General features: G+C 53.9%; 4 protein-coding genes across 4 annotated transcripts; 2 read left to right on the forward strand and 2 right to left on the reverse strand.

Annotated features, from left to right (window-relative positions):
- Positions 1-325: 325 nt before the first annotated feature.
- Positions 326-1,792, forward strand: A1O3_04940 (uncharacterized protein; the record flags this gene model as incomplete). The annotated part of the gene is made up of 1 exon (XM_007735068.1): positions 326-1,792. One exon carries the CDS (start codon positions 326-328, stop codon positions 1,790-1,792), a length of 1,467 nt encoding a protein of 488 aa, XP_007733258.1.
- Positions 1,793-2,742: 950 nt separating this feature from the next.
- On the reverse strand, positions 2,743-4,878 carry A1O3_04941 (uncharacterized protein; the record flags this gene model as incomplete). The annotated part of the gene is made up of 2 exons (XM_007735069.1): positions 2,743-4,694; positions 4,755-4,878. 2 exons carry the CDS (start codon positions 4,876-4,878, stop codon positions 2,743-2,745), a joined length of 2,076 nt encoding a protein of 691 aa, XP_007733259.1.
- A 3,411-nt stretch (positions 4,879-8,289) lies between these two features.
- On the reverse strand, positions 8,290-9,876 carry A1O3_04942 (uncharacterized protein; the record flags this gene model as incomplete). Its single annotated transcript, XM_007735070.1, has 4 exons — positions 8,290-8,483; positions 8,532-8,676; positions 8,729-9,478; positions 9,535-9,876. 4 exons carry the CDS (start codon positions 9,874-9,876, stop codon positions 8,290-8,292), a joined length of 1,431 nt encoding a protein of 476 aa, XP_007733260.1.
- Positions 9,877-11,293: 1,417 nt separating this feature from the next.
- A1O3_04943 (uncharacterized protein) lies at positions 11,294-12,415 on the forward strand (the record flags this gene model as incomplete). The annotated part of the gene is made up of 1 exon (XM_007735071.1): positions 11,294-12,415. One exon carries the CDS (start codon positions 11,294-11,296, stop codon positions 12,413-12,415), a length of 1,122 nt encoding a protein of 373 aa, XP_007733261.1.
- Positions 12,416-12,615: the final 200 nt, after the last annotated feature.

The following is a 12,615-nucleotide window of genomic DNA, read 5'->3' on the forward strand; positions in this document are numbered from 1 at the left end:
CTTCAGGGCCGAGAGATGTCTGATGTCTGTAATTAGTAATATACAATATTGCGGACTAGTCTTCCGCCATGCGGATTAGCGGGTTAGTGTGCGGACTATCAGCCAATAGAGTATGGCTATTGGGACGCCCGAGACCGGCTAAACAGGCTAGTCCATGCTTGGCTCCTCTAGAGTCTAGAACACACCTCGACCACTAATTCTCGGTGCAATGCACTCGACCATATTTCCCACTTCACTGACTACAGACTTACAGACTATTGCCTCAACTTCCGCCGCAGACGAGATCGGGAGCCTCGACCACCGGCAGTTCTGTCCTGCCCCTGGTATGCCGACGCGCGCAGAATCAAACGCCTGCAGCGCCTGCGCAAGGTCGAAGCGGAAATGCGGACGGCAGATACCATCGTGCGCACGATGTGTGGATCGGGCCACGGCCTGCGTCTATCCACCGTCGAGAAGCAGAGCAGCGTCCTCGGCTCGGCCATTGCTGTCGGATGCGTGGAGAGGGAGAGGGCTCTCCAGAGGCACAGCGCCGAGACTGGACTCGGAGAGACTGCTCGCTGAGGTTCAACTTGAAGTTGCAGGCAACACCAACACATCCTCTTCCTCCCGCCCTGCAACCCTGAACCTGAGCCATGCAGACGACCTGAGCCTTGCAGATGACCTTATGCTGGACACAGACCTGGCATTCCCACTCTTGGACAGTGACTGTGGCTTCACTGCCCCCTCGTCTCTCATTCAACCCCCAGCCCCAACCCCCAACCCCGGTACGCAGGCGACCACGGCAGACTGGTTTCTTGCACCTGAGACGTGGGAGATATCCTATCGAGCGGGCACCTCGGCCGATGTGCCCGTTGGCATCGCGACGATGAAGAAGTACGTGGCGGTGCTGCAGTCTTGGTTCGAACGCTGGGTGGCCACCGGCAGCAACCCTTTTATCCATGCCTGTCTGTACAGTGCGAACTCCCCGGCGTGCGTGCAGGTCGCGTATGCCACGCTGGCCAGCTATATCCACCGCACGCCCGCCAACACGGACACCATCCTCCAAATCGTAGAGGACCGGTCGAACGATTTACTCCGGGAGAATGGGGCCATCCTGGCCAGGGTTGACGCCGAGGAGTGGGCCGACCCTGACGCAGGAGAGCAAGACGTCCATCTTGACCTGTTCACGCAGCTGACGAGGCTGCACGCCCTCATGGTCTACCAGATCATCGGCCTCTTCGACGGCGACATCCGCTCCCGCCACGTCGCCCAAGGCCACATGGCCGTGCTGGACAGCTGGGCCGGCAGGCTGTTTCGCTCGGCCGCAAAGACTTTGTCAAACACCCAAACCCACACCCACGCCCACGCCCACGCCCACGCCCACGCGCTTGCCACGCATGCGCATCCGCATCTTGTCGGCTGGCTGCCAACGCTGTCCACCGCCACCTCCACCTCCACCTACTCGCAGCAGCAGTGTCAGTGGTACCTGTGGATCCTGGCCGAGAGCATCCGCCGCACCTGGCTCGTCGCCGTCAGCCTCTGCCCCGTCTACTCGACGCTGCAGCAGCGCTGGGCCACCTGCCCCGGCGGCGTCATGTACACGAACCGCAGCGGGCTTTGGAATGCCGCGACCGCCACCGAGTGGGAGAAGCAGTGCCTGCGATGGGACGTGGCCTTCCTGCAGCGCTTCGAGAGCGCCACCGTCTTGGACCACTCGGACCCGGCCGACATTGACGAGTTCGGCACCGCCATGCTGGACATGACCTTCAATCGGGACTTGTTGGAGAAATGGAGGAACAGAGGCCCGGCCTAGGTCTGAGCTGTAGTCGCCGATACAGATGCGTTTACCTACGTTTACGTTTCCAAGCCGAAGCTGTGCGATGAATTGTACACTCTGAACGACTTCCTGGTAGTCACTTTACCTTTCTTTTCTGTATATGCGATGTATTCTTTCCGACGCCGACACAACACCGACACCAATACCGACACTGACACCAACACGGACACCCACACCCACACCAACATCGACACCAACATCGACACCAACATCGACACCAACATCGACACCAACATCGACACCAACATCGACATCGACACCAACACCAACCCTAATATTAACATCGACACAACACCGACACTGACACCAACACCAACACTGACACCCACCGACATCGACTACGACACCTATAGATATGATATAATACCAACACTAACACCAACACCGACACCCATAGATACGATGTGATGTGATATAATACAGAACAGCTTCTCGGCAAGGAACGAGAACATATATATAATATAATATATAGTATATATACTAAGCCATGAAAGAGAAAAAACACGACCTGAATAAACCTCACTCAACCTCGCAGTCGAGCACACAAGGCTGGGGCCAAAGCTCCCAAGATATAACTATAACTATGATTTTGTTACCGTAAGCCCAAGTTAGGACCGAAAAAGACTTTTATAAGACTTGGTATACTCCGTAGAGGACCGGTCAACTTCGACCACTGGCCTCGTGACACGAACACCGGGAAAAAGGTCAAGAACCTACATAGTTTCCCTGTTCCTCCACCCGCTTGAACGCAGCATAAAGTAGAAAGTAGTATAGTATACACTTGCAATGATGAGCTGATAGGGTCTCCCCATCTCCCCATCTCCCCATCTCCATAGCTTCCAGCTTCTCAGCTTCCAGCCCCAGTTTTCCGTTTTCCATTCCATGTCCATGTCCGTATCCATGTCCATTCCATTCCATTTCCATTTTCAGCCTTGTGTCCCCAAAACAAACTTGACCGGAACCACCCATTCACTCCCAAAGTCCGTCCCATGTTGTCGTCGAGATCCATGCTTTTGCCATGCCGCCGCCGAAATCCCAATGTCCGCCACCCAGACTTGCCAGCTGACCTCAAATCCATCCACGGCCATGGCGTGGAGCAGTCCAGTCTTGGGCGCTCCCAGGCTGAGAACGTGTTTGCTTGCCATGACCAGCGCTTGACCATCCACTTCGGTCAACAACCCCGAAGTGGCAGACAGCCCGGTTGGCACATCGATGGAGAGCACGCTAGACGTTCGATTCGCCCATCGAATCATTTCCAGCACTGTCGCCTGGTCGTCCGTCCGGATTTCCTCAAATGTGACATGTACCCCGAGTAAGGCATCGACAACCACGTCCGGGGCAGGGGCCCCTCCAGATGCCTTGGCTTGGTACTCATCCCACCGATCCACATATCCTTGTCCCTTTTTATAGATTCCCAGTTGTTTTCGCATCACCTCAAGCAGTAGCTCTTCGCGCTCCCCTCCGAGGACGACGACCGTCACCCTGAGCCGACGGTTGCGTAAATGCCTGGCTGCCGCGATGGCTCTAGCACCGGATTTGTGATTACCAACCAAGAAAACCACGCTTTTGGCGCTGGGTAGCACCTTGAGAACGCCCATGGCGATGCTGCGCCCCGCATTTTCCGAGAGCATGTCCTCGGTCAACCCCAGTTCGGAAATACACAACTGCTCGATCTCAAGCATTTGGAGTGGCGAGAGGCAATGGCAAGGTTTGTTGTTGGCCATTTTGAACGAAGCACGGATGCCCGACACAGAACCATTGAGAGGCGATGCTGTCTGGATTCGTCCCAGCGGCCGCGGAGATTCGGTCTGGTCAATATGCCCGGGAATGACGCTTGCTTTTCTGGACTGGAGTGGCCGTCTGGAAGTGCCTCTTCTCGACCCCTTCCCGCTGCTGTAATGGTCTTCCGGGACTTCGTCCTCAGTCTCACCAGCCTCACTCTTCCATCGGTCCTTGTCCTTTGCATGTGGGGTGTCCAGCACGTTCTCGGTGAAATGAAGGTTTCGCCCACCATTGGTCCCGGGTCGTGCTTTGCGATTGAAACTCACCAGTCTGTCGGCGTCCGCCGTGGTGTCCGCTTGTCGGATGTCGTCAAATACCCGTCGCTTGTCGAATTTGGACAGGTTTGATTCAAAGTCAAAATCGCCCAGATCCTGAATGTCAGTAGCATCTTCAGTCGCCCACCCATTGAGGTCTTCGACAGCTTTGCGACCTCGTTGCGTATGATTCTTCTTGCTCGATCTAGGTACCTCTTCAATCAGGGGTGTCTGCCGCCATCCCTTGCCCTTTCCAGCCTTCTTTGGGTTCTTCAACGGGCCATGGTTGACATCCTTCATGTCGATGATTCCTGGTCCAGTTTGAGAGGGGGTGTCTCGGACCTGGCTTTTATTCACGGTCTGCGCCACTGATTTCACTTCGGCCACACTGTTCCCGAGACGCAACGCATCGAACGGTTCGGTAAGGGTTGCGCTTGCAGATGTACCTTTCCTTTCCGGCCACTTGGGCACAGCAGTGGCAATGCTGGAAACCGAGCTACTCCCCACATTCACGTTACCATCCCTCGGCAATCGCGTGGAAGGACTGCTAACAGCGCCGTCAACCGGGGGAGCCGGTTGCGGTGGGTGCGCCGTCGGAGGCACTGCTGCTGCTGTGATCGGAGGCTTTGTGTAACTGATGATGGCGGGGTCTAGGAATGCAGCTTGATTTCGCTGCGTCTCAGGGTCGCTCGGGATAGCGGCTTTCTCGGCATGAGTGAGGGCAGCTGGTGCAGGTAATTCCTCTTTGGCCCTTGGTTGAACAGGCGAGACTTCTAGGTCGGCGATGGAGGAGGATTCGAGCGTGTAGGTGGCCAGTCGTTGATTATTCCATAGTAGTAAAACTAGCAATCAGTCAGTGAGTGCACCATCTAAAAGAATCCACCGCGCAGATAGAGACAGACCATCCTGTAGAAATAGCTTCTGGTTCGCGACGTCGGCGACGACACCCTGCACCTGGGTGTTCGGCCACCACGGCGGGCTCTTGAGAGTGACCAGAATGGTGTAGCCGATGAACTCGGACGCCATGGTGAACGGATGGATGTAATCTATCACAGCATACTGCTGAAGAGAGTAAAACGCTGAACAATTGACGAATGTTCTGTTTCTGTTTCTGTGTGTGATGCGGGATGTCGAAGTGGACAAAAGTTTTGATCCCTCAGTTTCCCCTTTCGTCACTTTCTCACACGACCGACCAACGAGCTGTGCAACGCAGCATCCATCAAGGATCCGTTCGGCCTGGAATTTGTACCGCCACTACAGTCTATTGTAGTTGCTATACTCTTCGAATAGCTGCGTGCTACCAGATCATGGGTGCAGACCTGACTTTAAGCTGCCATGATTCTTCTCTTCTACTACCACCACCACTACCACCACTACCACTACTAAGCTGTGCCACTTGCTCGCATGAGTTGTGTCTCCGCCTCGAGCATCTCTTCAAAGGAGAAGTCATCATCCCCAAAATCATCTTCTTCCGTGGAGAACTTGATGGTCTCCTTTTTGGTGGCGGTATAACTTTGACCCTTTCCAGTATCCTTCTCTGTCACCGTCACCGTAGTGGCCGCGGAGGCGATCTTTTGTTTCGCCTCGAGTGTCTCATGCCCAGACAGTTTGGAATAGAACTGCAATACTTTGGGGTGGACCATGACTTTGCGTTCGTCAAACCGAAGCACTTGCAACCCCTCCTTACTTCTGGCTCGGCTGAGCGCGACGTATGCCTGTCCTTTCTCGAACACCTTCCCAAGATCCACCTTGACCCGCGTCAGAGTCTGTCCTTGAGCCTTGTGTATAGACAGAGCCCATGCCAAAATCAGAGGTACTTGCACTCGTTTTACAAGCACCTCACCTTGTTGAGATTCCGTTTTCCACTCGTCTGGCAAGCAAAGCATGCTCCGGGATGTACCATCGGGGAGGTTAAATCGAACCATGGGCCACAATCTTGTAGATCCAGCAGCCGTACCTGTGCTTTTCGATCTGGCAGCCTGGATTTTCTCACGTGCAGCCGCTTTTTCATCCGACAGCTCTCCACCGTCAGGCTCGTGCGCCAGTAGGAAAGCCGGTTCGTCCTCCTTGTAGGCGAAGAAGGTGCTTTCGTCCATGAAAGATTGAACAATCCCGAGTGAACCATTGACAAGTTGGGCGTCAATGTTTTTGATCAACATGACTTGCGAGCCTTTCTTCAGTTCCAAGACCTCTGGGGCAATGAAATTAGCAAGAAGGGCCTTTCGCACGTTGAGATCTTGGACGCCTGTATCAACGGCATGAAAGGTCATGGTTTGGCCCGACAGTTTGCGCATTCGATTCTGGTTCGCAAATTCTACTTCTTCTCGCCGGGGATATCTGTATGTCATTAGAAGAGAAGTGCATGAAGAATATGGCAAAACCTACAACTCCGTCGCCTCAAGTTCATCATGGAAATTGAGAGGCCGCGAGAGAGATTTAAACTCCCGAATTGTAGCGGCGCTCATCTTGCCGAGGCGCATTTCATTGAGCATGCTTGCAAACTGTTCATCCTTCTGTCGGAAGACGTGAGTCAAAAGGATCGTGTGTCCAATGCAAGTGTTCCAAGTTGTCGCATCAAAGACGAACTTCGCGATCGAGTTTTTCTCAGGCACTGGCGGAAGTTGAAAGAAGTCCCCAGTGACGACCAGCTGGATTCCCCCAAATGGCCGACCATTGTTGCGAATTGTGCGTGCAACCTGTTCGAGTTTGTCGAAGAGTTGGCCATCCACCATGGAAATTTCATCAATGATCAGAACTTTGGTCCGAAGCCACTTTTGTCTCGACTTTTGGTTTCGTTTGATCTTCTTGACAAGTTCGGGTGCAGGTTCTTTTCCCAAACCAATCCCTGCCCAGCTGTGTAGAGTTTGTCCTTCCAGGATGCAGGATGCTAAGCCTGTGGACGCTGTGATCGCAACGCGATCGGGCTCTTTGCGGTATTTGTGCCGGAACTGCGCGATGATTGCTCTCATCAGGACCGACTTTCCTGTACCGGCCGACCCTGTGAAAAACACGCTTTTCCCTTCCTCCATGACCGCCTTCACGACTGTCTTCTGCTCGTCGCTGAGAAAAGTCTCCGGCACTCTATCCACACTGGGTTTTGATGCTTCAGCTGGTGTGGTGGACGATTGGACCGTCCGATTTGCAGGCGTCCGTGCCATCGATGTGGCCGGTCGCTGACGGATGGATGCTGCCTTTTGTAACATTTCTGACATTGCCGACGACGCCTTGTCCCGGCTGCTCATAGAATCAAATTGCTTCTGTGCAGAATATTGATCAAAACGGCCGGCGTTCTCATGTCCACCAAGTCCAGCATATTTGTGCTTGACTCCATCTTGTTCGTTGAGCGAGGCTGATTTTGATGTAAACGACGAAGGAAGAACTCGTTTCTTGCTTGGTCTGGCACGTTCAGGGGATGGCGCTGGTTTTGGCGAAGTCCTTGCATCAGGGCGTACAAAATGCGACTCTGGCGATTGAGACCACGGAACTGGAGCGCTGCTTGAAGGCGGAGAAGTCCTCTGGGGCAGAGGCGACACCGTGGAACAAGCAATAACCGAGGGGCCAGGAGGGCTATTCTCATCAAAGGATGTTTGGTCGTGGAGATAACTTAAACCGCTGCTGGTGGTACTCAGGCTGCGATCAAACTTTCTTTTCAAGCCCGGCTGGGATTTCTCCCGTTGGAGATTGCTGGCGGAAGTGTTTATCTGCAAAGGAGTTTGCTTTTTGTCACCCTGTTCCGAGGACGCATGTCGGACGGCTTGAGCAAACATGACAGCATTAATGAATACTTTCGGAGATCGCGGGACGCAGACTGAGGAGCGGAGGACGAGTTTGAGGAGGTGTGGGTGCATGAAAGGAAAGAATCACAGACGAAAATCACGTCGGGGATTCAAGCAAGGAGGAAAAGCGGAGAGGTCGTTGGTAACGATGGTGCATCGCGATTGCAGGCTTTACACGTACGATTGAAACCGCAGACGAGCCTGGCCAAACGCGTGAGGACGAGATCGGTCGCGTGAAGATTAGAGAAGCTTGGCATGTTGACTCGGGCCGATGGAGGGGCCGATGCATCACGAGTCATGGGCTCAGCCTTGTTTGATGAAAGCAGTGAATCTACTCCCCATAATAGTAAGGATAGGAGAACTGGACATCGTCTTCGTATTCATATGCAGCACAGGGTATTTACCTGTCAGTGCAGCATTGCATGCAATCAATAGCCTGAAGTATATTATCGCGCTTACATGGGTATCCTGTGAATCTCTGAGTAACTTGACCCCGGTCTTAGGCTTTCCCCTTCTACCTTACACGCGCTTGGATTTGGGTATTCTCGAAACCCCAGCCCGCCGGAAATTGCCAGAACATCCCGTGGTTTCGGCGAAACATGCACAGCATAACCAACACAACCTTAGGACCGTAACGAGCTGTGTTCCATCCAAACAGACTTCACCCCTGATAGCCGGTATAAGCATTGCCGAACGACGGCGGAGGTTGTTGGTACATTCCTCCTGGTGCAGCCTGACCGCGGCCGTACCCACCAGCTGAAGGTGGGACCTGTCCATATGCTGACTGAGGGGATGGGGTATAGGGACTTGCTAGATGGTTCGAATCCCAGGGAACACGGCCGGGGGGACTTGGACCTGGATAATTTATCAGCTGGGAACCATGACATAGGCCTTCAGACATACCTTGCGGGGTGATTGGACCAGGGGCACCATACTGCGGGAAGTATGGGGAGGCCGGATTATAGCCCCCAGGAGTCGTGGCAGAGCCAACCGAGGTCTGTGGCGAGTACGTATCGAATTGACCAGTTGGGGGTCTATCTTTGCCCCACTGTTCTTGTGAGACCACATTCTTGACATATATATATGTGGGAGGCACTTACCGAGCATTTCAATGGTCTTCCGTTGACATTGTAACCGGACAGTTGGCAGATAGCCATTGCCGCATTCTCATGCGAGTCCATCTTGATGAATGCAAACCCACGATCCGACTGGAATCGAGTCTCCACCACATAGCCGAAATTCTGGAACAGTGGCACTAGATCTGCTTGTGTAGTATAAGGCGTGAGATTACCGACATAGCACGTGGTCTGCCAGGCGGGAGTTTGGTTCGCAACCATCTCGTAAGACTGGATACCTTGAGTGGGAAAATGGTGATGCCCAAATGGTGTGGTAGGACTCATGCCCATCGCAGCCATCGCTTGTTGCTGGGAGATGGATGGTTGACCTTTCTGGTTTGCCCAGTTGACACGGATGGCCCGACTGCCGAGCCACTCACCATCCATAGACGCGAGGGCCTTTTCAGCATCGGCTCGTTCCCGGAACGCCACAAAGCCGTACCCGCGCGATCGGCCGGTCTTCATGTCCCACATGACTCGTGCCTCTGAGACGGACCCAAAAACAGAGAATGCTTGGAGGAGAACCTCGTCATTGACTTCGTTGCTCAAATCGCCGACGAATACATGGAAATGATTTGAAGTGTCCTCCTTGTTGCTGGCGTTGGACTGATAAGCCCAGTTGACCCGAATCTCGGCTTGATGGACCCGGCGACCATTCAAGGTGGTCAAGGCGCGCTCAGCCGCACCCGGATCATCGTATTCGACAAAGCCGTAGTTGAACCCTTTGGTACTGAACTGGCCCTGGTCTGTTAGCGTGCACCGATGACAGCATATGTTGAAACACTACTCACAGTTTTGTCCGGAATGATCTTGACGCTGAGAACATGACCTGTTGTCTCGAATATCTGCTTCAAGACGTCTTCTGTCACGCGAGGATCAAGACCACCCACATAAAGTGCTCTTTTGTTCGGCTCGGGTGCAGCCCTGCGAACGACTCCGCCGGCGGAAGCAGACCCAGGCGTGACTTGACTGGGAACCGGATTGGTGTTCGCAGGGATGACGACTGGAGGCAATGGAGGGGGTCCCATGGCCGCGGCAGTGTGCCCATTGCTGCCAGTAACCTCGTAACCTGGAACGCCAACCGAGGAAGAAGGTGGTGGCGGCAGGGTGGAAGGAGGAAGGTTTTCCGCCATATTGACGAAAGGTAACGTTTGCGACAACTGAGAGGACAGAAGACAAAGTGCGCGGCGAGGACTCGGATGGAAATGTCTTGTAATATAGGCAGCAGCTCAAGTAGCTACTCAGATTGGATAGTACTGCGGAGAGGGAGCGCGAGAACAGGTCGTGAAGAAGGAAATCTCGGTTGCGAAAGTCCAGACAATCTGCTATCAAGATGCAAGCCAACCAGCAACAGGAGCGCCCAACGTCGAGGAAGTAGGAGATGATGACAATGCAAGACTCGGAGGTAGGAGGAAGATAGCACAAGGTCGGTCGCAAAAGAGGTCGCGCCAGGAGGTTGATGGCTCTTTCAGGGTTGGCGGGCGGCAGCGGAGATGGTGGGAGCAGCTGAAACCGAGAGCAGCAGAGCAGAGGAGAGCAGAGCAACACACAAAGTGGTGAACTGAGAGACGGAAGGAAAGGAGAGATAAGGAATCGCTCGAATTCTGTTCCCAACGCCCAACTTGCAATGCACGAATTCCAAGCGACACGACGGGAGATGGAGAAAGAAGAAAAGCGACGAATTGAAGAAGATACGCAGGGAGCAAGATGGCTAGAAGAAGAGAAGAGAGTGAGAGTGGTGAGAGGAACGCAGGTGTAAGTAAGTAGGTAGTACCTTAGCTTAGTATAGGTACGGTCGCAGCAGCTTTACCTACTGTAGATACTGTAGCGAGTGGGCAGATGATTACTAGGTTTTGGAGAGAATGCCGTCATATTGGAAGCGCCGATGCCAGTGAGCCAGTGAGCCAGTGTCGCAGTTGCCAGCACAATTCCGGAGTAAGCCTGTCAGAGGCGGCTACGGAGTACGAGTACTGTAAGCCTCGAGGCCGCCGCAGTGCCAGTAGTCGGTCGGTACCAGGTAGTAGTGGGGCGCCACCGTTCAAAGGCTTAGGCTTGATGGCAGGTGGCTGCCCCTCGGGGATGATCAGGCTTCCAGGGGTGACCCGGCGCCTGTCAAGCTTAATGCTACCCGCAGACAATAGCCCAAGGCCCATAGTCCTCAAGTCCTCAGTCCTCAGTCCCCAGGGTACTCCGTAAGGTACTTAGAGTAGGCACCTAGGTGCCAGGCGTGGTTACCTAATCAACATCTGCCCGCGCTCGCTCCATCCTGCGCAGTACAGTAATTAGTGCCACTGTCTGGCCTCCGCTGTCCAGCTTCACGGAAAGTACATAGATTGGTGACTGACCCACCGAACCGCCAACTACTGTCACTCCTACAGAGTATATACTTTCGCTATTGTGGCCCGACTCGAACCTTCACCTCCTGACACATATAGTTGGCAGCTGCACATCTGCTCTCCCTGCCTGAATGACCTTGCCGCTGAAGTCCCCCGACTCCTCCCCCGTACCCGAACACTCACACTCCTCGACCCGGTTGCGAATGCGCACGCGATGGCTGCACCTAAACCTCCCTATGACCCGGTGAAAACGGTGGAAGGCATGTTTAACGGTTCAGTGACTCGCATCGCCTATGCCATGAAAGACCCTTTGAACTATGCGCAGTCCACAAAAGCCGTTCTCGCCGAGACTGCGAAGAAGTTCCAAGATGCGCTCGACGACTGTGAGATCCAGATCCTCGAGGCAAAGTGGTACCTCGAGCATCAGTTGGCTTTGAACAAGGCGCGACGCGAAGCGAAAGCCAGAGAAGACAGCGCGGCGCATGCGAAAAGGAAACACGAGGAAATCAAAGACGAACAAGAAAAGACTGTCGAGTCCGAGAGGGAAAATGCACCGAAACGCGTTAAGACGGCAGAGCCTGAGGAATCCGTACAGACGCAACGACCCCCACAACCGCCTTTGCAACCACAGCCTCCTGTTGCTCTCGCGAACGCAACTAACAGCACGAACACGAGCAAAGCCGTTCCGAAGACAGGAGAGAAGCCGAGGGTTTCTGTTACCACGGACGTCAAGACATCACAACCTACCCCAGCGCCTCCCTCCAAACCACAGGCTAAGCTGGCTCGGCCCACACAGATACCTGAGAGTACTGTTGCACCGATCACGGCTGAAGAGCATCCTAAGATGACGCCACAAGATATGTCAGCCGGAGGCAATGAGGACTTCAACTTCGTTTCCATGTTTGGTGAGGCCTCAGGCGACAACCTGGACGGCGCAGGGAACGGCATGAACTTCGATCTCAACCTCGGCAACGGTTTCGACGCCGAGGCGGCTGCCCACAACCTCAACGTGCATGATTCATCATTGAACTCCCTCCTCCCTGGCCTGGAATCTTATGCCAACCAGGCGGGTGACGACAACAGTTTCAACATGGGCGGCAATGTCGATATGAGCACTGGCGGAGGAGCCGACATGGGAGCAGGCATGACCACTGATAACAACGTCCAACAGCAGATCAATATCAACGATTTCAGTCTCCCCTCACTGGGACCGAACGAGTTTGACGATCTACTCAATTCCAACGACATGAATTTCGACGGATCCCTTGACCTAAACGATGATGGAATGATGAACATGGAGAATATGGATATGGATTTTGACAGTATGTTCAAATAAGGACATGGGCCACAGCCACACGCCGTTTCGGCATCGGCGTTATTACAGAACAAAGCCCAACAACGAAAGCCCGGTTTCGTTACAGTATTGAAAGAGCGAAATCGGAGCCAGACAAGGCCCATCTATCTACGAGACTGTCTCAGCATTGATTGACCTTGACCGGAGCAGGCATTCGCCGCCTATCTGCCCGAAAAGGTCTC

Source organism: Capronia epimyces, assembly GCF_000585565.1.
Source record: "Capronia epimyces CBS 606.96 chromosome Unknown aczIQ-supercont1.4, whole genome shotgun sequence".
NCBI lineage: Eukaryota > Fungi > Ascomycota > Eurotiomycetes > Chaetothyriales > Herpotrichiellaceae > Capronia > Capronia epimyces.